The sequence below is a fragment of the Condylostylus longicornis genome, unplaced genomic scaffold (genome assembly GCF_029603195.1).
Source record: "Condylostylus longicornis isolate FDR11 unplaced genomic scaffold, ASM2960319v2 ptg000119l, whole genome shotgun sequence".
Classification (NCBI taxonomy): domain Eukaryota; kingdom Metazoa; phylum Arthropoda; class Insecta; order Diptera; family Dolichopodidae; genus Condylostylus; species Condylostylus longicornis.
This window is the reverse complement of record NW_026578087.1, coordinates 1,171,565-1,196,723: the sequence shown is the minus strand read 5'-3', so window position 1 is coordinate 1,196,723 and position 25,159 is coordinate 1,171,565. Positions and strand designations below refer to the sequence as shown.

At 25.7% G+C, this 25,159-nt stretch overlaps 3 protein-coding genes across 3 annotated transcripts in view; 2 read left to right on the top strand and 1 right to left on the bottom strand.

Annotated features, from left to right (window-relative positions):
• Positions 1-5,869, bottom strand: part of LOC129614813 (long-chain-fatty-acid--CoA ligase 6) — a 38,688-nt gene extending 32,819 nt beyond the window's left edge. The window contains exon 1 of the mRNA XM_055529705.1: positions 5,659-5,869. Within this exon, the coding sequence (XP_055385680.1) occupies positions 5,659-5,686 (28 nt within the window). The 5' untranslated portion in view covers positions 5,687-5,869. The remainder of the gene's footprint in view (positions 1-5,658) is intronic.
• Positions 5,870-7,785: 1,916 nt separating this feature from the next.
• On the top strand, positions 7,786-11,461 carry LOC129614745 (short/branched chain specific acyl-CoA dehydrogenase, mitochondrial). Its single transcript, XM_055529594.1, has 5 exons — positions 7,786-8,014; positions 8,188-8,305; positions 9,863-10,170; positions 10,236-10,406; positions 10,475-11,461. Exons 1-5 carry the CDS (start codon positions 7,982-7,984, stop codon positions 11,096-11,098), a joined length of 1,254 nt encoding a protein of 417 aa, XP_055385569.1. The 5' UTR covers positions 7,786-7,981; the 3' UTR covers positions 11,099-11,461.
• A 2,694-nt stretch (positions 11,462-14,155) lies between these two features.
• LOC129614781 (serine/threonine-protein kinase ATM) lies at positions 14,156-23,314 on the top strand. Its single transcript, XM_055529646.1, has 8 exons — positions 14,156-14,781; positions 14,844-15,410; positions 15,467-17,149; positions 17,220-18,665; positions 18,723-19,913; positions 19,970-20,923; positions 21,050-22,111; positions 22,269-23,314. Exons 1-8 carry the CDS (start codon positions 14,208-14,210, stop codon positions 23,252-23,254), a joined length of 8,463 nt encoding a protein of 2,820 aa, XP_055385621.1. The 5' UTR covers positions 14,156-14,207; the 3' UTR covers positions 23,255-23,314.
• Positions 23,315-25,159: the final 1,845 nt, after the last annotated feature.

Below are 25,159 nucleotides of genomic sequence, written 5' to 3'. Positions count from 1 at the left end.
ATGGTTTTTATTTAATATTTTTCTGTTTTTAATAATTAAATTTTTTGTCTAGATCGTTTTATTTCTAATTATTATTATATTATTATTTATAATAGCCGGTATGTACACATGTATGTGTATACATATATAGACATATAATTTATTTAGATAAAAAAGATTAGAGTCAAAAGTCTGCAATTTCAAAATTAAAACAAAAATAGTCTTGTACTTTTTTTAATTTATATTACTTATATGAATATTAAAAAAAAATTGATCCCTAACATTAAACAGAGTGGAACTTCATAATTGTAAACGAACAAAAATTTCACATTTTTTTTAAACATATTATTCAATTTTTATTAATGTACAATGATTTACTTTTTTACTTGATACAATTACAATGCCCGACTTCAATTGTGCAGACATATCGCAATACTATAAAGTCTAAAATTTAATATTTTATTAGCACAAAAATCTGCAAAGTCCATTGTTCAATATTAAGTTTGCTATGTGCAAATAATAAGAATTTCGAGCATACATGTTAAATTTTTGTTTTGCCATAACTGATGTGACAGCAATGATGCTTAATTTTTACATTACTAAAGCTAATGTCATAGTAACGTGGATATATGAAAATAGAAAAAAATCAGTACAAAACAGTATTTATTTGATAATTGAATTTTAAAATAACGGTGAATATCAAAAATAGTCATTTTGTTGCTATGCCCGCACTTCACAAACTTTAAATGTGCAATATCAACAAACGCAATGCATATTTCAATGTTGCATCTAGATTGTAAACAAACGTAATAGTGTTACATTTATTACGCGTATATTTGCACAATTGAAGTCAAGAAATATAATAATGAATATGATTTGAACTTCATTTATTTAATGTAAACTAAAAAATGTTTTATTTGGAAACTTTGACATACAAAATTGACAATTGAAATTTACATACATGGAACTCAATACGATTACATTAAAGTCACACCATATTGGATGCAAGAAATTTTGTATAATTTGCCTCTTTGTTTTAATAATGTCTTTCTTTCTACCATAAAAATTTTGTTTTCTAAGCATAAAAATTCAATTAATCTTAAAAAAAAAACCATTATACACAGTAAGGAAAAAGAATATTGGTAAAGAGAGAAAGAGAGAAATTATTTCATACTATTTTCTATTACAAAAAGTGTTAAAAATACAATGTACTAACTGTAGTACATACATATTTATTGAAAATCACTTTAAAATATAGGTGAAATTTGTTTTGTACATTTACATATCACTATAGATCACCTGTTTTAATACCTATATAACAATTTATATTTTGTAAAAGCATACATAATTAAATTATCCAAAAATTAAATAATTTAATACAGGCCATTTTATTGAAAAATATTTAGAATGTGCATTCATCCATCTCAATTGACACAAAAATTAATTGTTTCTGCTTTTATTTTCTCATTAGATTCATTGATTAGAGTTAGAACTATAATTATTCAATAAATGAATTTTATTACTTATATAAAAAGCTTTACACAAATAACTACTATGCATTTTCAATATTAATATTAATAAATATGCATTTCAATTAAAAATGAATATTTTTAAATTTTTATTTCAATTTAATTTTAATTTAATTAAAAAAAAATACTAAATATGCTGTCAATTGCAACAATTAATGCCAATTCTAATTAATTGTGTATGTACTCGTATATGAGTGTGTATATTTCTGATTACTATTTTCGTATTTTCATATTGTAAGAGTAAAATGTGCACACAAAAATACAAATATCTAATCATCTAATTTTACTACATAACATGCTATATTGATTAAAGTCCGATTTGGTTAGATTTTTTGAAAATCATTGAAGTTTGAAGGTTATGATTTAAAATTTCCAAATTTTGTATTAAGTACATTTATTTAAACCCACTCTGTTGTTTTGGTTTATAAAAAAAGAAAAAAATAAATATTATAACGTATGATAAATATTTGAACTTCGCAGAATCTAAAGTTATCACTTTGCTATAAAAATATTATTTTTTTTATTTCTATTTTTTATTTTTCATCTCAAACTTTAATTATTATGAAAAATTTTGTAGCCAAAGTTCTCTGATAAGCACACTGCTAATTAACAATAAAAATATAATTTTTTTTTTGTTGTTTTTGATAAAATTGTGAACACATTAATAAAAAATTAAAAATCAAAAGAAATAAAAAATAATTATTAAAGTATTTTTCAACCTTATTTTTTAGGTTTCACTATCAGTATTGACCGATTTTTCGTTCATGTGCAATAGCGTATTAAAAGCAGAAAAAAAATTCACGAATTTCAAAGGAGAAAAATTAAAGTAGACGTATATATATGTATGTATGTACATATGCAACCACATAATAAGTATGTATGTACATATGGAAATTTTTCCGGCAAAAATCAATGATTTAAAACAACCCAACTTAGTGGATATACAAAATTTCAACTACATTTCATTTGATTTTTTCGAATTTTTCAAAATTTTAAAAATTGCAAGATCTTCAATTTGAATTTTTTATTTAAAAGAAAATTTTTTTAATACTTTTAATAATATTTATTAATATTTTTAATTTAATTTTAGCACATCACTTAATCGTATCCTTACTTTAATACCTATAGACAGTAGGTATACTTGTGTTGCATATTTGCACACAAAACGTTTGACATTTAAGAAATAACTTTAAATTTTATTAAAAAAAAAAAAAACAAAATAAATAAATTGATAAACTAAATTTTAAAATTTTTTATAATTTTTACTTAAAACTTTTTTTTCAGTATCACAACGATAATTATCATAAGTGTTTTCTTGAATCGAAATCAAATTGTTCTGACTCAAATGTTTTAAATTTAAGTTTACATTGGCATTTTTTATTTCACTTTTTTTCCTACTTTACTTTATACATACATTTTTACCAGACAAACAAAATAACAATAAAAAAAAATAAATTTAAGGGAATAAAATAGACAAATAACTGTTATATGCGTTGGGTATACACAAATCTGTTATACCAACATAATATGAAGACAGAAACTATCAAGCAAAGTGAAATAATGAAATTTTGCAGATTAAAAATATAAAAAGTAAAAAAAAATAACAAAAAATTCGCGCATTTATGACTAAACAAAAATGATGAATCAAATTTTTGAATTTCACCTTTCACGCACTAGACGTTCACGTATAACAAAAACATAAACTTAACCATACATTGGCTATAAAGAAGAAAAACGTCATATGAACATACACAAACAACTAATACACAAAATATAATTATAAAATGAAATATATTTTACAGATAAATATTAGCAGAATCAATTAAATTGTTATACGAATCAGTATAACAAAACTTTTTTAAAATGACATCCAATATTTTCGGCACGTTTTAACTTTTTGGCACCCATGCGACGATATTTAATTCAAGCAAATTCTATGTTTAAACTATTTTTTTATTAATTTTATGATTTTTAATCATTTGTACAAGAAACCTGCATTGTTTATTAAAATATGTGACAATGGGCATCTACCAATGTATAGATCTACCGCCAAATTGTCTTATTTAGCATTTAAAATTTTATTTCAAATTTTTCTATTGCACATACTAGATTTATTGATAAAATTGAAATTAGCAACATTTGTTTATGAGTATAAATATAGCGCTTACGCTAGGTTTTTAGGAAAAAAACTAACATGGTACATAAAATACATACGCACATTTACATATATAATTGGATATTATCACACAAAGATATGCGTATCGACACAAAAATATTTTACCAGTATTAAAATTCTATATATTGATATAATTTTTTTTATTTCCGTTTGGTACACCTTTCGTATAAATGTTTAATGCCACTGCTGAGCCAAACATTCAGTCCACGTTTTTTTTTTGTGTTCTTTGTTTACATCTGCAAAAATTTATTTTTGTTTTTTTTTTTCACATTGACATAAAACATGTGGCCCTCTCATTGACGTATATACAATTTTTGTTTTATTCCCCAGTATTGAAGTTAGATATTTCCCCATTTTCAACTTCAACACTTTCATTGTATACACTGGCTGATGGAATACATGTTAATTTTTGTATAAACACTTAATGCCAATGTGTAGTCATGTTGTGTTTTTTATTTGAAAAAACAAAGATTTCTTTAAAAAAATTTAAAGGAAAATGAAGATAAATTGTAGAAAATTTTATTTTAGCTTTCTAGACATGCATATGTATGTATATACATATTTAACAAAACGAGATTTGTATGGAATCGTTGGACAAAGGTGAATTTCAGGTAATTATATGTTGTTAAAAATGGTATGCACTAAGGAGTATGTGTGCACAATGTTAAAGAAAACACATGGTTTGATTAGATAGACAACCGTAGATTCTTGATTTTTAAGAACGCATTAAAAAAATTACATTTCTAATTTTACAATAAATCTCAAGTAAGTGTTAGAAAATTATTGCGGAAAAATTAGCAATGTATGTGATTTTCTAGCTTTTTTTTGTGTGAATTAAATTTTTATAAGCATATTCTCAATGAAAATCATATTATCCAGTTTTATAATTTATTAAAGAAGACACTAATTCTATGAGCAAATATTTTGGGTTAACGAAAATTTAATGCTATCACAGTATTTAATTAATCAATGATAGTGTTGTCAGAAGCTTTCTAAATATCGCTTTATCTAAACACATAATCATAAAATCCACTGTATAGTGCATAATATGAGTATACTTATGCTTAAACTTTATATATTTATACATAATAATTACATATATGTATGTACATACATACGTGTGAATAAATTTGCTATGAAATTTTATTGACTTTTAGCAAAATAGCTGATCATTAAGTTTATTTTTAGAATTTCAAAATCTGTGGCAAGTATCATTCCTATATACATCTGTAGCTACATATATAGCTGCATACATCATAATTAAAATATTAAAATTATACTCTGTTTTGTGTGTTTTGAATAACACAATCAACGCATATATGTATGTATGTAAGTATATTCAATTCAATATATGCATACATAAATTTAAATGCACATATTATTGTATCGTACTCCAGAACAGAATCCGTCTCAGGACAGTTCCATTCCATTTACTTGTAAAATATATATGTACTTATGTACATTTTACATAGTCATATACTATATACATATGAGACTCATACATATATATATACACATTAAATTATTAACCAACCATTTTTTTTTTGAAAGAACTAATTCTGGTATGAAAAAATAGAATAAAAAAAATCAATAGTTAAAAATTAAAGCACGTTAAAAATAATGTTTCCGAAACAAAAACAAGAAAACTTAAATAAAGAAAACTACAATTTCAAATAAAAAATAAAGAAGTACATTAAACTTCAACATTTTTTCTGTAGCCATGATTCATATACAGTATACACATACATATATATACAACATTCATACATATATGCTTTAAAATCACATAATTCTCTTTCTGGACACATGTTTTAATTAAAAATATTGTTAATAAAATACATATGTATTTATGAGTTCGTATTTATATGCATATTTATATATGTATGTATGTATGTACATATTCATTTCATTCGAATGTAGATATCGATCCATACACAATATTTAACAAAAAAAAGTTTTACTGTAATATTTCACCTTTAATAAATGCACCTTGATTCTCCATACTTTTTACATATTTTAAATTTTTTAAATTGCACAATTATTTGATTTTTTTATTTACTAAAAATTAATTTAAAAACTAGTTTTTAAAATTGCAAAATCATGAAATTGGCGACCGGTCTTTATTTTTAACGCGCGCGCAATTCAATAAAATAAAATATTCACTATTCAATGGTATGATGGCCTTTTGTTTTTAATAGGAATATAGCAATATTCAACCGCATTTATTGTAATATAGCCATATAAAATGGTTTTCTGCAAAATACTCAGCATGTATAAAGCTGCAATAAAGAAACAACATTCGTTTTTCACCTTACATCCTAATCTCTTATAAGATTTACATCAGGGGAATAATTTTCCATTTTCTGATTGGAAAAAATATTGTCGTGTTTTTAAAAAAGAATTTTAATATCATTGCCAATACATTGTAAAAAATCTTTTAAATTTAATTAAAGTGAAACGTCATGTCACTATACATTTACGTGTACACAAAGAAGCTTTGTCCTCTAATTTAAGAGATTTTTTTTATTTTATTTACTTCAATATTCAAACGTTTCAAACAAGGTACTGTCAAAACCTCCTAAATATAAAATTCGATAACTTCTTGATTTCTTATTATTACACTTATCTTCATATATCAAATGAGAAATACCAATAACCAATAAAATTGTATTTTATACTGAAGCAAATTTTGTTAATTTCAATTTTATAATCTTAATTAAAGTTTTATAAGGTGAGGATTTGAATATAAGAGCTAATAATATACATTTAGCATTCGTCGCAACCCTCTTCTGTATATGAAGTCATTTTACCACTTAGATATTTGTGTAAAGGAAGAAAAATGAATATGTAGCATAAATTTACCGCTTAGCACTCCTACACAAGCAAAATTTTCTTCTCGTTTATTTTTATTTCATTATTTTATAAATTTCAAATAGTTTATTGCGCGAATACTTTATTCAAAACTAAAGGAATGAAACTACACATTGAAATGAAAAGTATTTCATACACACATACTACACATCCCGACATGACCAAATAAAGGCCTTGACACTGGGAGTAGTTGACAGTTTGCAAAAGATGGAAAATGAAAATTTTACATGTGTGCTCTTTTTGCTGATTCCCTTTAGTTAAATAAAATTTCTCTTCATTTTTTTAAATATTTTAACATTTAGTACTTCTGTCATATACATTCACATACCAAAAAAATACTTATGTACGTTTTGTTCACAAGAAAAAAAAATATTTGACGTTTTGTTTACAACAACAAAAAAAAAAAAGAATATTGAAACTTTTTTATTATTTAACACCGCAAACTTGGAATTGAAATTTCGAATTCGTGTTTGTGCATTTAAAATATTTACGTAATATATTTTTGACAGCTGAATTTGAACATAACGGCTCTGCTGAGATAAAATATAAAATAAAATTTTTGATCATTTTTCAATTTACTTTTAAAATCATGAGAGAATGTAGACAGTAGAATAAAACATCTTTTGTTTCCATTTTCAAACTTTGTAAAATTTTCAACATAGAGTTTGCAACTATACGAGATTGCATAAAATTTACTCCTATATCTGTTTTTGGAACCTTAACGATGTTATAATTATGTTATGATAGTTTGTCTGCTGTCTTCATGTATCTTATTTTAGTGAAAATGACAGTATCTTTTAACATAAAAAGGTAGGGTATAATAACAACAAAAAATTTGTCCACGTTTATATTTTATTTTTAATGAAAGATTTTAAATACAATTTGTTGCTTTATCTCTATGCATAATATGAAATTGCTCGTATTTACGGTATTTATGTACTCCAATAAACAGTGTATGTATGTATACGTAAATATAATTTTATCAGATGTTTACAAATATATAAATATCATTTAATAGAAATTATATTGTAGTAGATTGTAGAAAGACGAAAACAACAAGCAAGTTAAATGGCACAAATTAATAAAGCTATAAATTGCTATATACTTATACATACATACATACTTATGTATGTATATTTATACATTGTGTTTGTCAGTTTAAATCGTACATCATTTATTATTTAGCTATTGTGATTTGTGAATTGTGGCTGTGGATATTGAGCCTTTAGTCTCTGAAAATAAAAAATATCTCTTTAGTTTCAATATACCCGGCATAGTTAGAGCGTCGTTGAATTGATTTCAACAGGATTGAAAGTTATATCTTGCTCTTTAGAAGAATAATTTATTACAATTAAAATCAAGTTTGTGAAACTTTCGTACATCGGATCTTTATATAGAATATAAATAGAATTCAGTTTATTTAACAATGAACCACTTAAGAAAAATTCCTCTCCGCATGGTTAGTGATAATTTTTAATTAAATAAAAGTCATTTTAATATTAAAATTTTTTAAAAATTAAATTTAATGGTTAATATTTAATTAAGCACCCACCTATTAATTTTTCTAAAACTAATTTCAATAGAAAATATTAGAAACCAGATAGTGATAGTGTAATTTTCTTTTTATTTTAGATTAAAAATGCTTTTCAAAGACAGCAATATGCCCCATTTTCTGCTGCTAGTTTGGAAGCTGTAAAAATGCCAGCTTTGACATTTCTTACAGATGATGAAAAAATGATGAAAGACACAGGTACTGTACATACATATATATTCTATAATTGTAGATACATAGACATGAAGGTACTGTTAGGTATCTTTAAATACACATTGTACTTATATATATACGTTAGCATTTAATATTTATATATATATATATATATATATATATATAAATATTAAATTCTGACTAAAATGCCTACTAAGTTGATACCTAGGTACCTTAGCACTTTAATATTTTCAGTTAAGTAAAACTAAATGCATACACATTCATACATCATAATTATTACAAATGCACAGATACGATAATAATTAATAATAATAATAATTAATACGATAATAATGGATCAGATACGATCACAAAAATCCTGAAAGAGTAACAATTGTATTATTATTTTTATATTAATTTTATTTTAATTTTATTATTAATTTGAATAAATGGACTTAGTTATGACTTATGTAACTTCACATATAATCCAACATTCGTATGTATATTCATGCAATCGTGCAAGTATTTAGACACACAAACCTAGTTACATCATTCATATGCATTATGCATGTAGTAATGAATGTTCCATTAATTGTCTAATTCAAAAGTATGTTAATTAATACCTACATAATTGAAAAATTATTTTAATTTCATTATTTGCATTAATTTTGACACAAATGTAATTCAATAAATTGGGATGTACATATGTATGTCCAGATGAAGGTACTTAGTTTGATGTGTGTATGTATATGTATATGTATGTTATACATATTTATTGAATTAATTTTCATTTGTAGAAAGTAAATTTTTCTAAGGTTCAAAGTGCGCACTGTCCGATGAAACTTTTATTATACATTATCAATGCTGTTTTTATTTGTTTTCTTATTCAAATAAATATGTGGGTACCTACACTCTTAAACATATATGGAAGTACATTTTAAATATATAGGTATATAGGTACATAAGTAGGTGCGTATGTATGCACACTAAAATTTTTTTTTGTCATTTAATAATATTTTGCTTTCTTTTCCAAGCCGCGTTAATTTTAAATATGTATAAAATAAATTTTTATATAATTGGATAAGGAATAGGTACATGCCCACATTCTATTTAAGATCGAATATAAAAAATGAAATTGTTTACGTCAAATCGTCAAGGTCATTCAAAATAAATTTTCTGTTTATTTTTTTTAAGAATATTATTACATACGTTGACACATTAAATTTAAATAATGTTATAAATTAATTTCCAAAAAATGTTGGTACTAATTAATAAATAGGGCATTTATGGACTACACTAACATTTTCATTGACTTCCTTAATTTTTTTGCTATTTTAATTATTTAGTTTCAGAAAACTTTACTGTCATGATGAAATGTGGGTGATAATCTAAAGTGTATCATACACTTTAAATTTTTGAACAAAGACTTTTTGTTTTTAATAAAAATTTTTTCTCGTAAGGCGTAATTATTCTGGACAGATCCTTATGTATGTAAATATCAAAATGACGATCAATTTAGGGAAACTTATGCTCCATGCACGTACATACTACATATCCCAACGTGTCTTATCATATAATATTTTTACTAATTTGTTATTACAGTTTCTAGGTTAGCACAAGAAGTTGTTTCACCTCATGTTAAAAAAATGGATGAAAATCATTTGTTTGAAAAAGAAATCGTTGATGCTATGTTTCAGAACGGATTAATGGGTATAGAAATTCCCACAGATTTAGGTGGAAGTGGTTGCAATTTCATGACAACTATGCTAGTTGTTGAAGAATTGTCAAAAGTTTGTGGTGCTGTTGGAGCTTTGGTAGATATTCACAACACATTGGTTTGTTCACTCGTCATGAAAGTTGCTAACAAAGAACAAAAAGAGAAATATTTACCAAGATTAGCGCAAACAGATGTAATGCTATTTTAAAAACTGCAACTAAAATAAAATTTTATGCCTATATTTTTATATTTTTTTAGATTGGTAGTTTCGCTTTATCAGAACCAACTTCTGGATCTGACGCATTTTCTTTAAAAACAACTGCTAAGAAAGACGGAAATCATTATATTCTTAACGGTACTAAAATGTGGATTTCAAATTCAGACGTAGCGGGAATATTTTTAATCATGGCAAATGCCAAACCTGACGCTGTAAGATTGTGTTTTTCTTTCGTTTTAATAATTGTTCATTTTTTATTAAGAATTTAAATAAATTTTAGGGTTACAAAGGAATTACAACGTTTATTGTTGAACGAGACACTCCAGGCTTTTCCGTAGGTAAAAAAGAATCAAAATTGGGAATATGTGCTTCTGGCACATGCACTTTACATTTAGATAATGTAAGAGTACCAGAAGAAAACTTATTGGGTGAATTTGGAAAAGGTTATCAATATGCTGCAGGTTTCCTAAATGAGGGACGTATAGGTATCGCTTCGCAAATGCTTGGTATAGCACAAGGCTGTTTTGATGCAACTATACCTTATTTGCTGGAAAGAAAACAATTTGGTCAAGATATTTATTCTTTCCAATCAATGCAACATCAAATATCTACAATCGCGACAGAGATAGAAGCTGCGCGTTTATTAACATATAATGCTGCACGATTACAAGAAAATGGAAAACCATTTGTAAAAGAAGCAGCTATGGCCAAATACTACGCTTCTGAAGTAGCACAAAGGGCAACAATAAAATGTATTGACTGGATGGGTGGTGTTGGATTTACAAAAGATTTTCCGCAAGAGAAATTTTACAGAGATTGCAAAATTGGAGCTATTTATGAGGGAACAACAAACATGCAATTAAGTACAATTGCCAAATTTATTCGTAAAGAATATTCTTCATAATTAAAGTCCAAACATATACAACTATCACTACCCTTCGTACATGATTGAAGTATAAAATATCAAAAGATGATCTAAGGATTTAACGTTTAAATACATATTCTGCACGTCCATGCATATATGTACATACATATAATTACACATTATACATGTTATTTTATATTTATAATAATATGTAATTATAAGAATATAGATATGTATTGTTTGAGAAATCCTTTTACTGTGTACATATGTAGGAATACTTTTAAAACATTTAATATGCATAGAATTTTTTAATTTCGCGGTAATCGCAATAAAATGATCTTAGAAATCGCATTTATATCAAAAATATTGTTAATTTTTGAAAACTCTGTATAAAACTTTTTAATAAATTTTTTAAAATTTTATAATTAAAAGAAAACTTATAATTAATCATTTTAGGCTTAAAACTCGAAGTTTGATATTTTATTCCCCATTTCGACGAATGATAAAATTTGTATTTATATGTTTCTGTATGACAACTTTAGGCAATATTTATTTTCGAGATTTTATCTTATTTCCTACTTTGCAAAACGTATATGCATATGTAGGTTTAAATTTTATGTAAAATTTCTTTAAAATTAAATTGAAGCAGAAGATATTAATTTCGGAACCCCTTCAAGGACTCAAAAATTGTATTCATTCAAAAGCCATAATTTTGTATGCAGCCATAATTTTGTATGTGTATAACATGATACAATAGTTAATTTTTCCAAAATTGCGCATACACATTTTATATTAATTGAAATTTTTCTCTAAACACAAGCAGAATGGTTCTTATAGTATGTACAATACCATAGGAGCGATCGTGTTATTCATATGTGTATATATATATACATAAGTATATGCAAATTAATGCAAAGTTTATTTAATAAAAATGATTAAAATTTTACTGCAACAGAATTTAAATATATTTATCTGCATATATTTCTGTGGGAATTTGCCAAAATCCGGTATCCAAACAAATCTATGTATATTAAAGATCCAGGGTGGAACTTTCAATTCATATATGTATATAGGACATCAAAATTTGAACTAAATTAGCAATTTTAATGAAGTTAATTTTGTATGTATTTTAAATAAAAGAATCACCTCTCCTTAATTTTATTTCAAAAATCTTTTCTTGGACAAAACTATGTATTTCTTAAAATTTTCTTAGTTATAAAAATTAATTTTGTTTTGTTTTTAATTTAAATATTTCTTACCGTTTTTTTCTAGTTTTTGCTTTTCTCATTCATTTTGGTTGCACATACGAAGTTGATTTTTTCATCATTATATTCTTGTTCTACATTTTTATTTTAATCCCAAGTTTTTGAACTTACTAATAATAATTTATTATTTTTTCAAATTATACTTTTTTAACAATTTCAAAATTAAAAATGCGTAAATTTGTATATCGAAATTTTACATTTTCCCTCCGTAAAACAATAGTTGCTTCAACCATAGACCAATTTGATCAATAGACTGGCAGTAAAGTATATTTAACCTTGTCTATCTGACGATCCGACCTGACTTGTGTAACCATTTTCCGTAAAAAAATTTGATAATTTAGGAACCTATATGGTTTTGACAATCCTTTATACTAGTAAAATAAGTGAAAATTCGAAAAAAGACCGCTAGAAGGTTCATTAAAAAAATATACTATAACAATATGAACAAAATTTGATAAAAACAAAATTTAAAAAAACAAAAATAAAAAAATGGTTTTAATTAAAGATATAGAACGCAAAAAAAAATGAAAAGATATTTGTTTTATATTAATTTTCGATTATTAACTTTATTAAAAAGTGACTATAATTCTAATCTATATTATTTAATACGTCCCTTGAATGCTTCTTATTGGTAGCTATGATTTTATTACAAAAAATTGTTTCTAATTAAAATTTTTATTTCCATAATATTTAATTTATCACAAAAATAGAATATACCGCTTACTTTTCTTATTCATGATAAACAAACACCATTTTTGAGAAAGATTTTTTAATTTCTTTTAGCGATAAAGTATTCTAGAATCTAAACATGACATTTCATCTGTTCTTTCATTTTGTCCGAAAAATAATTTTTGCCCTGCCTTTTTGTTCTAGGCTTTTTGTTACATTAAGGTCACTTTAAGTCTTTTGTTATATTACTCTGACACGAGTTAGATTGTCAAAGTCACTAATAAAATTTCAACTTCGTCTAAATACAAGTACTTTTTTGGAAAAGTTTTATATGAATGTAAAAGACGAATCGACTCATAACCAATTCGTTGTAAATTGAGGGCCTGAGGTAAACAAAAAGGGATTATTCTTTAATTTTTCAGTAATTCTAGGAAATAATTTGACATATTGAACAAATTAAAAAAAAAAAGCATTCACTAAAAAATTTTTAATTTTTTAATTGAAAAAATGTACAACGTTGCCCTTTCAAAGGTAAAGGAAAAAAATTTTTATTTCGAAGTATTAAATGACAGTTAATATAATAGAAACTTTCTTGCCAATAACTTGCTAATGTAAGCGCTTCGTTGCGTATGCCGGATATAGGACTTAAATAATGAAGCTAATTGATGTTTACATTAGTCTTTCTTAATTATTTTTTGCTAGATAAAAAAATTAAATTCAAAACAACAAAGCAATTCTTCGGTAGTTTTTTATTTTTAAAAGCTATGAGTCTCTATTTTTATTAGTGGACTTTTGATGAAAAAAAATACGCCCGTGAAACTCTGATTATTATTTTTCAATTAGATAACTGAGTTTAAATTTAATTCAGCTTTGTGAAAGGATCTAAAAATAATTTTCTTGATTTGTGTTTAATGAAGTGCGAATGCTCTTAATTTTGACAGTTGATAAATTTCACACGTTTGAAAAGCAGTAACACGTGTTTGGTTGGGGCGTTAGATTGATTTTATTTGTCTTTAAAATGAAAACACATATGTTGCGATATGTAGTATTTGTAAATAAACATATAAATTGAAGTTTGCAGGTTACCGCTAAAATATGTACATATAAAAATAATTGTAACAAAAAGTAATTCGTGTGAATTCAATGTTTTTGTAATTTGATTGAAACGCTCATTAAAATACATACATATATTTAAAATATTTAAAAAATTTAAGATGTCGATTTACGATAATATCCATAGAGAATTATTAGTTCTTAGTCAAGGAATAACATCAGTTAAAATTTTAGACAGAAATAAATCAGTTGATCGTTTAGGTGAAATACTTACATCAAGTAAAGATGAAATATCTTACATCATGTGTAATAGCAGATACAACTCAGATTTAAGTTGGTCTAGTTTATATAACGCAGGTGTAGAATCTATAGTACAACATTCCCAAAAGCTAGACTCCAATGTGAAAGGCTATCAAACCTCCCTAAATAAAATTCCAATATATTCATCTTTATTATACAAAATAATAGAAAGCAGTTATGAATGTAAAAGGAGTAAAAATATATCGGCGAATACTTTGTACCAAGGTATTTTGACTTTAATCAGAAACAGACTTTGTCAAGAGCACTTTGGAAAAATGGTTTTACATATTATTGAAGAAACCCTGTTTTCCGAAAAGTGGGCAATTTTAGCAGATTTAAGAATAGATGACTATGTCGAACTGATTAATTGTGTATTTGCCTTAGCCGCAAAGAACGAAAAGTGTTTGAATATTGGCTTAAAATGTGCTGTTAAAGGTAAATAAAATCTAGATAGGTATTGTGCTGGAGTTCCAAAAGTTCTCGCAATTGTTTTTTAGGTATTGAAATGGGACTGAAATCATTTCAATTTACGCATTTGCTTTTTGAAATACTTCTACAAGTGCGCAAACTAACTTTGCGAAATCAAAATGATGATAAGGTTCTTGATTATTTAGTTAAATTAAATCTACTTATCTTAAAAGAATTAGCTGTCGATGGTCATCAAAAAGTTTTGAAGTATTACGTCGAAACAATAGAAAGTTTTTGTGGTTTCTACAAACCTTTAATGCGACAAGATTCTAAAGAAATACTATTTCAAATATATGAACTTTTACTTGATATTAATTTCTCTAATAAAGAAGATATTGAAAATTGGAATAGTAATACTCAGATAGATTGGAGCAAAATAAGCAGGAAATTGTTTTATGTTGTTGAAACCGAAATAAAGGAGAGGCATTGTAACTCTAATATGAATGAAGAAAGAAGTAAATCTTTAGAAAATTTAGCTGTGAAAGTTCTTCATTTGAAGTATATTGAAAAAAATATTGGAGCAAGTAGTGCTTTAAACGAGAGTGATGATGAAAACTTAAGCAAAAAATTGATCAAAAATTCAACGTCTTTGGCAGGTAAATATGGTTGATTGATCTCTTCATAATAAACTTTTGATTCTTGTATTTTTCAGATATTTTGGATATAATTAATGTAAATGATCGAATTTATAATCAACCAATTTGGTTTGCAGTTTTAGTGAAATTTCTTCATAATAAAAGAAATTTAATTGATGTCATATCTCATAAAACTCTTTTGGAAATCACGGTTGAATTTTCTAAACAAAATTTTGATATTTTGAACGATATTAGAAGCGTAAAATATTTGGTGCAGTTACTGTTAGAGCAAGTGGATTTTTTTAAAACAGAAGTGTTAGATGTATTATGGTCAGATTTTGTAATATTTGTAGTAAAAGAGCTTACACATCATCAAGATGGAAATTTGCAATTGATGGAAAAACAAAAACTACTTCAATTGTTAATTAAATATGAAAAAGTTGATTTTGCTACTTGTGCAGATTTGATTAAATATTTTTTAAACACAAAAAAATGTTATGATAAAAATAATTTACAAATTTTAAAAGAAATGTTTGTAAATTATGGTACATCTATAGTAATACAATCAAATTTGAACGAACTTTTTCGACAATTATATTCAGCTTCAGTTGATTTGGTTTGTTATAATGATAATGAATACTTAACTTGCCTTGGGGAAGTTACTGTAATTTTAGTACTAAACAATTTTGATAATCTCGATAAAAATTTCATTCATTCGTCGAATGGGTTAGATACAAATTTTTTTCAAAATGAGAATTCAGAAATGTGTAAAGCGATTCAGTTTAAATATTTAAAACACTTTGTTGCACTTGAAAGTAGAAAAAATGACAAAATTTTAAAAACAAATATAAGTGAAAATAAAGTGAACTATTTAAATGAAAAAAAAATTGAAAGCTTGTTGGAGAATGTTGATTTTCAGTTAACAGAAAACTGTAAGCTTACTGAAAATTTGAATAAAATTGAAAAATTAATTACACTTATTGAGAACTTTTCTAAATTTAATGTTGCCGAATCGGACACAGAAGCTTGCCCGTTAAAAAAGAAATTTGGATTATTCATTCAGCGAATATGTAGTCAAATGGAAACCTGTTCAAACCAGATTCTTTTAAAACTAGGCGACGTAAAAATTTTTACAATAGTAAAACAAGTCTTACGCATAGTAATTAAAATAAAAGAAATTCGATTATTTAGCTATTCAGAAAAGTATATTTGTGATTTTGTAACTTTTATCAAAAGTTTATTGAACTTCCTAAAAGTTGAATCTTTGAATTGGGATTCAGAAATCGTAGATGATATTAAAATAAATGCTTTTGAGGTAATTGCGGTTATGGTTGAGTTTGATGGTTTTAAAGAAAATTCCTTTCAAATTTTGAACAATTGTGATCTATTTGAATCAAACAGCATAAAAATCAAAAATCCTAAAAATATTGAAGCCTTTTTCGATGTACTCCGGTTATTAAGTGAAAAAACTGAATTTTCAAACGTAAAAGTTGCAAATTGGGTTTTAGAAAAGTTGGAAATAATCTGTAAAATACATCACAATAATTTATATATTAGTACGAAAATAATTGATTCTTTGTATAATATATGTAAGTCGCTTAACAATTTTCCAGACAGCATTGTAGATATTTTTATAATTTTGTCCAGTTTTTTAAAAATATGTTATAAATCTAAATTTCATCCCGCTTTTAATTCCAAAGTTATATTATTACTCAAAGATGTGGCCCAAATTTGCCCGAATTTAATTTTAAATAATGAAGGTAAACCTATCTATTAATACAACCTATTATTATTTATTGTCTACTAAAATTTATCTTTGTCTATTTTTAGATATACGAGAACTCTATACAAAATCTATTGGTAAATTTTTTTCATCCTCCTCTCTAAAAGTTAAATTCAGTGTTGTGGAATGTGTTTCATATTTATTGGATCCCAAGTGGTTTTGTGGTACATTAGATATATCTGACGATTATGTAGAATTTTCAAGAGATGTGTACAAAAGTGTAAATTGGGAGATGTTATTAAGTAACAAAGATACGGATGACGAAATGGATTTAGACAAAAATATGAACATAAACTCATCAATTATTCAATTATTTTTTGCATTATTTGGATTTAGTTACGTAAATGGTCACCTTGGTTTTCTAGAATTAGCGGACTTTTGTAAAAATAATAATCTGAAACAAAGTTTTTTTAAAGATCGTCATTTAATTCAATTCGCAGAATATTTCGGATGTGAATTTGAAAATTTATCGGTTGAATCATGTAAAAATTTAATATTGTTTTGGTTTAAACAAAATTTTAAATTAGATGAACTTCCGTGGTTTTTATATTATCGAACTGAAAAAAAATTTTATGAACAAAACCTAGAAACGCTTGTGTTTAATGCTTTAAAAACCAATAAAGGGTACATTTCAGAAATTGAAGCTAAAATTAACACAAACAGAGACGTCTTCTTAAGAAATTCGTTGGAGAAATGTTACGCTTTCATCCTACCGTTTTCTTTGAAAATTATAACTCCAGAATCTGATTACGTTTTGATTAATTCAGATTATGTGCGAGAAGTCAATAATTTAATAGACTGCCTCAAAAGTTATAATATAAATTTATGTCGAAATTCAAAGTTATTGCAGATAGATCTCATAGTTTATAGTTTACTAAATCAATATTCTGACAATAAAGAGTTCTTCAAGTTAACAAATTTTAAAACACACTTTTCAAACATTGAAGATTTTGATTTTGAAACTTTACAATATTCACTGTGTAATTTAATTGACAAGAATGTACAATTTTGTGATTTTGCCGAATCAAATCCTTATGTTATGATTAAATTATTTGAACGCCTTAAGTGGAATATTTTTCAATCACATTTTATAAAGGAAAAATTGCTATGGATTTGTCGTTATTTAACTATAATCGATTTGCTAGATATTCGAGAAATTGAAAATGATACTAGCTGGTTTTTTGCCAAAGATATAATTTATTTTATTTCGTCAGTTCTGAAAAAATTTAATGATGACGCTTTTATTTTCAAACCAGTCCTAAACTTCATTGAAAACTTTTTGAAAAATTTGATCAGTTCTTCAGAGAAACTGGAAGATGAATTTTTCTTAATAATAAATCAAGTTATAGGGATGGTTGAAGATAAAAACAAGATTGAATCAATTTACACATTTTGTTTAAATTTTTTGGAAAATATATTTTGTTGGATAATTGAATCAAAAAACCAATTATTAAGCCGTCTTGAACCTTTGATGGAAAAGGAAATTTTTGAAGGTAGATTTGGAAGAAATGTTTTAGATAAAATCTAACTATATTTTACAAATTTTTTAGGGACTTCCATCGAAATTCACTGTCAGAGAATACCATCGATTAGTAGAAAAACAATTTTAGAAGATTTAAATGAATTTATTGGTAGTACATTAAGAAATAATTATACGATATCAAAACTTAACTTAAATATTAATAAAAAGAAGAAAGAGTTTTTAGATCTTTTGCAAAACCCACTGAACCAAAAATATATTTTGCAAATTTTCGATATATTGATTAACATAATTATAAGCGGTGAAAACAAAGAAAGTAATCGTGCTGTAGAATGCTTGGGAACCATTGGGCCGGTTTTTGTAGGCAAATACGCGTTCTTAAAAGAAAATGAGAATGAAAACTGTTATGAAAATGAGGAAACGTTCGAAAAAATAGTTGTTAAAGCAATTGAAAGAATCATGTTTGCGTATAATACGAAATCATACTCCGCTATTTTGTCATTAGCCGATATCATTACCCAAACGGAAAAATTTAAAATACACGCAAAAAGTGAAAGATTTCTTCAACCATTTTTTAAAAAACCCAACAGTGCAAAATCTAACGAAAACTTGTTTTCTAATCAAGTTAATGTGAATTTGAAGAAAATTATACATGAAAAAGCAAATGAAAAAAATTATGAAAATTTTTTAAGATATTTAACGTCTAAAATATTTAAAAAATTAAAATGGCCTGAGTTCGAAGCTGTAGCAACCGATTGTTATGAATTCGACAATCTCATTATTCTTCCATTATTTAAATTTCTTTTAAAAAATAATGAAACATTCAAAAATAGTATTATCGAAATGTTGGAACACTTTTATCAAGAAGCTTGCCATGTAATCGCTAATCAAGATGATGTAAAGAAAAACTATCTTAATAAACGAACAATAAAATTAATGCTGGACATTACAGAGTTATATCGCATCCAAAATAATTTTAATATTTCAATAAACTTATTGAATGCTGCAAACGTTGCAGCATACCAACAAGCATATTTCTTATCAATCTTTTACTTAGAAATGTGGGCAATGAATAAAATAAGTGATTCTTCATTTACATCAACTAATAACGAGCTATTGAAAAATAGCTTATTTCAAAAAATAGCATTGCAAGTATACAAAGCAATCGATTGTAAAGCAGCAATTAATGGATTTTTAAATCCTGTAGAATGTACTACTGAATTTTATAATAACAATAATGATTGGACGGATATACTCTTAGGTGAGCAGCAAAAACTTCTTAAAAATTGATTTTTAACAAAAAAAAATTATTTCTAGAAACGGATGCTTCTGAGAGTTGGAAGAATTCGCCGTATCTTATAGATATCCTCAAGCGTAATGGGTTGCTTTCGATATCAACGGTGCTACAAGAAAAATTTCAAAATCAGATTGATTATGAAACGTATTGGAGACTTGGAAACTGGGATATTCAAGTTCAAGATGTTAACCCAAAATCTAAAAATTGTATCCGAGTTGAAGCTTTAGATTATCAGTTTGAAAAAAATCATTATGCAGCGCTAAAAGCATTGAAGGACAAAGATGAAACTAATACTAAACGATCAACAGAATGTGCAAAAACCATCATCATGAGAATTTTGAAGGAGACAAGTATTGAATCTATGCAAAATTTCTATAAACATCTCACCAACTTAATGTTATTGCGACAAATTGAAGAGTTTTCTATAATTCAATATGCTTCAAGCGGGAAATCATCAAAAACTCCAGATTTAATTTTATCTAATTGGGATTTGGAATATGAAATGAGGTACGGAAATTTTGAAAGTAAAGAACGAACAATGGCACAAAAAATAACTCTTTTTGAACTATCTGGTACTCGCGCTCAACGAAAAATTTCTGAAAAATATGCAGATTCAAATGTTATAGCCAGATACTTACTTAATATGGTTGAAAATTGTAATAGTTTTAAATCTTCTGAAAATGTTTATTTAACTAAACGTTATTTATGTAAATTGAAAAATGTAAATAGTATTAGTGAAGAAATGAAGTGTAGAACAGATTTAATTAATGCTCATATATGCATACAAAATGGAAGGAAGCAAATGGGTTTGGAAATACTACGAAGTGTTATAAAAGAACCGTCAACGCCTCATAGTGTACTCTATCGAATTGATGCTAATAGACTATTAGGAAAATATCTAGCTGAATCAAATGATGAGAGTTTCGATGATCTTCAAAAGAAATATTTTAACAAGACAAAAATTTCTTTAGAAAGTAAGTAACAAAAAAATAAGGATATTTTTAAGATTTTTAAAATATTCGAAAAGTTAGAAAAGATATTGGTAATTAATACTGAACTAAAAATATTTTTCACTTTTTTTATATTTTTCCCGTGTAAAGAATTGGAAGCGATGATCACAAGTGGTAATATAAAAAATATCGATATGGCAAAATTCAGTGAAGTACGAAAGAATTTATATAAAAATATTGCTGAATATGCAGACAGAGAATATCAACTAGTGAATTCACATATAAAATCAGATGATTTTCAAAAGTCCATTGAAATCATGGAGAAAAATCGTAATGACGCTGAGTTAATAAAGCGGGTTATTTCTCCAGATGCTCCAGATTGTAGGATTAATACGGATTGTTATATTACTTTAGTTGGAAATTCGAAATTAGATGCGAATAATATCAAATATTTTCAAGAGAGCTGTTCAAAATATTTACAAATTGCTTTGGAACATTATATTGAATTCTGCAAAATGGATAATGCAGTACACTCATCCACTATTTATAGAATTATTGGCCTTTGGTTTTCAAACAAGACGGATGAAAAAATAAACGCTATCATAAAATTATCAGGAATTCCTAGCTATAAATTTGTGAACGTGCTAAGTCAATTGACAGCACAGTTAAATTCAAATGAATTAATCTTTATTGAAATTCTAAAGGATATTATTGTAAAATGTGTCTTAGATTATCCACATCACACTTTAAGCCATATTATTTGCTTAGATACTTCTAATGAAGATCGTCAATATTTTGGTCATAAAAAATCAAAAAATTTAGAAAATGATTTGCGATTGCAAAGAGTAAGGCAAATTGTAAACAACTTAAAAAGAGATGAAGTAATTTCGGAATTAATCAGTCAAATTCACCCAATGTTTATTAATTTGATTGAATGTGCCTATTGGAACATGCAAAAACCATCCGAAGTGAGAAAACAAATTAGAAACTTCAATATATCTCAGAAGTTGCAAAAAATGAAAAATTTAGATAAAGTACATTGCCCAACTGTAACATTAAAAATTCCTTTAACTACACATAAAGTTGCAAGACAAGAAATTGTAAGCATAATAGGATGGGATTCAAAATATGAGCCTGCGGGCGGAATAAATGCTCCCAAAAAAATTTATTGCAATTGTTCCGATGGAATAAAAAGACCACAGTTACTGAAAGGTAAAACAAAAGTTTAAAAAATTTATTGGAATTAAATTATAAATTTCATTGCTTCTTTAATATTAATGTTGTACTATTAAAAAATATTAAATTCATCTATAAAAAATTATTTCATAATTCATAAAAAATAAGTAAAAAGCTTTTCTATTTATTTAAGGTAATGATGATCTCCGCCAAGATGCCATAATGTTACAAGTTTTGCAATTCGTAAATAATTTACTTAAACAAGAAAATGAAGGTTCTAATTTGTCCATTCGCACTTATAAAGTTGTACCTTTATCAAAAAGGAGTGGTTTAATAGAATGGTGTGTGAATACAGTGCCTTTAGGTTATTATTTATGTGGGAATAATAAAATGGGTGGAGCCCATGCAAAATATAAACCTAATAATAAAAGTGTTGCTGAATGTCGAGAAGCTTTGAAAAATGTAAAGGATGATGGTCCAGAAACGAGAATAAAATGTTTTATTGAAATTTGTAAAAAAATTCAACCAGTTTTACATTACTTTTTTTTTGAAAGATTCAAAACACCGGGCGAATGGTTCGAAAGACGTCTTGCATATATGAACAGCGTGTCTACGACTTCTATGATAGGTTATATATTAGGATTGGGAGACAGGCACTGCCAAAATATTTTGCTTGATGAAAAAACAGCTGAAGTAATACATATTGATTTCGGAATCGCATTTGAAAAAGGTAAACTTATGCCTACTCCAGAAACTATTCCATTTCGTCTTACTAGAGAAATAGTTGCTCCGATGGGAATATGTGAAGTAAAAGGAATTTTTAAAAATTCTTGTGAAAATACCTTGCAGATATTACGTAACAACTCTCAAGTTTTACTTATTATATTAGAAGTTCTGTTACATGATCCATTATATAGTTGGTCAGTGAATGATAAAATTGTTAAAAGAATAAATGATGAATCTGATGGTGCATTCCATGCAGGCGAAAGTGACGAAAATAACGCACATAATGCTACAGCTTACAGGGCTTTAATGCGTGTCCAAAATAAATTGGAAGGTCGAACTGAGAGGCAAATTGGTTCATTTTCTGTAAGCACACATGTTGAAAAATTGATTGCGGAAGCTAGAAATGTTAAGAATTTAGGTTTACTTTACTGTGGGTGGGATCCATATTTATAAAATTTCATTATTTTTGTATTTTTATTACTTTATTGATTAATAAAATTAATATTCCTTCAATTTTTTTTTTGTTTCAATAAAAACTTGTTAATACAATACTACTTTTAGAACTTATCTTAAGACTGAGCCGTGTGTATTTATGAAGCTACTTACTCATTGTGAAATTAGGTGTAGAAAAAGTGCGCAGAAACTTTTTTCTATATTGACCTGGTTCTAAATAATATTTGCTTTGTCATTTTGTTATGCTTCTTATGTATATCAAAAGATTTTAATGCTATTCTAAAAAACGACTACCCCGGTTTTATGATTCGAATTCTTAATATGTATCTGGTGCCTGGTATTAAATGGTAAGCACAATATTTTTTTATTTAATTTATAAAATGGAAAATGTTCCACCAGTTTCGCATGAATGTTACAAGCGAATTAAATAATGTGTTCATAATTTTCTTTTGTTAATTATGAATATTTTGTTTTTTGGAATCGGTTTATTTTTTAATAAATAAAAAACGAATTTTTATATTAATTTATTATTTTTATTTTATTATTTGTTATCCGAGACAAACTATAAGAAATTTTTATTCACTAAATTATTTTAGGTATAAATACAAATATATTTATTTAACATATATCGCATATATGTAAAAAGGTATATGAATTACAATTACGTATATTTATTTATATTCTTGTTATATGTAATTATAATTAATTTATACATAATTTATATATAATTATTATACATGTAATACTAGCATTGCAGCTTTTTAATTTTTTTTATTTATTAAAAATTTTATTATATTAATTTTACTCATTATGTTTGTAAATTGTACATATATATAATATATAATGTATACTTATGTATACGTGTGTATATATTAAAGACTGTTAATTATTAATTAATATGATGAAAAGAAAAACTTACAAGTATTAATTTTGAATTCTTTCTTGTTTCTATTCAAAAATTTTCTAATTTCCTTTGTTATATATAATGAAACCCCCTTTAAAAGGGAAACCAATAAAATGGAAATGGATACGTCATGGTAAATGTTTTGTTTGTACTTATATTTCTTTATTACAAGAACATTTTATTATTTTTCAATATGGAGAAGTAGTTATTATCTGGATTAAGTAATCAATGTAAGTCTTTTATCTATCCAAAAGCAATATTACATAAATAAATAACATTTCTTCTCGGCTTTCCAGGAAATTATGGCAGCATGTAAAAAATTTTGGACGTAACACTCAATAAGAATTTTAGGCTTTTGTAAACTTGAAGAGCAATAAAAAAACATTATGTATAATTAAAATTAACGATGTTGACGTAAATATGTAAATTCAAATTTGAAATCCAATTAAATTTGAAGTTGAAAATCTTCAATTGTCAAAAAACAGTTGAGAGACAGAAAAATTTTGAGGTAAATTTTTAATTCACACGGTTGCATCTTAGTGAAATATTAAGTTATGTTTATTTTTTTGGAAATTTTATTAAATAAAATAAGATTTTGAAAGTAATTTTAAAAAATCATAATTTTAAATTTAAGAAATTTTGACCGTGATCGTGTATCTCGCCAAGTGAGAAAAGAGTGGGTAACTATTACATATGACTTTGTATAACTTTAATTTTCGAATGAGAAGAATTTTTTCGTTTTGCGTATCAACGTTTTTTTCTAAAAAGTACACAAAATTTAGTCATTTTTCATTCACTTTGTTCTTAAAGGTTCAGTTGATATTTTGAGAAAGTGCAGCGAAAATCTATTTGAAAAAGAAAGAAATTTAAAAAGAATCCTTTTTATCTATCTTATAATAGATAAAAAGGAATTCCGATTTAAAAGATAATAAAAAATTAAATGAAGAATCAAAATACATGATCCAGATGAAAAAAAAATGGTATGTAAAATGGTTAATAAT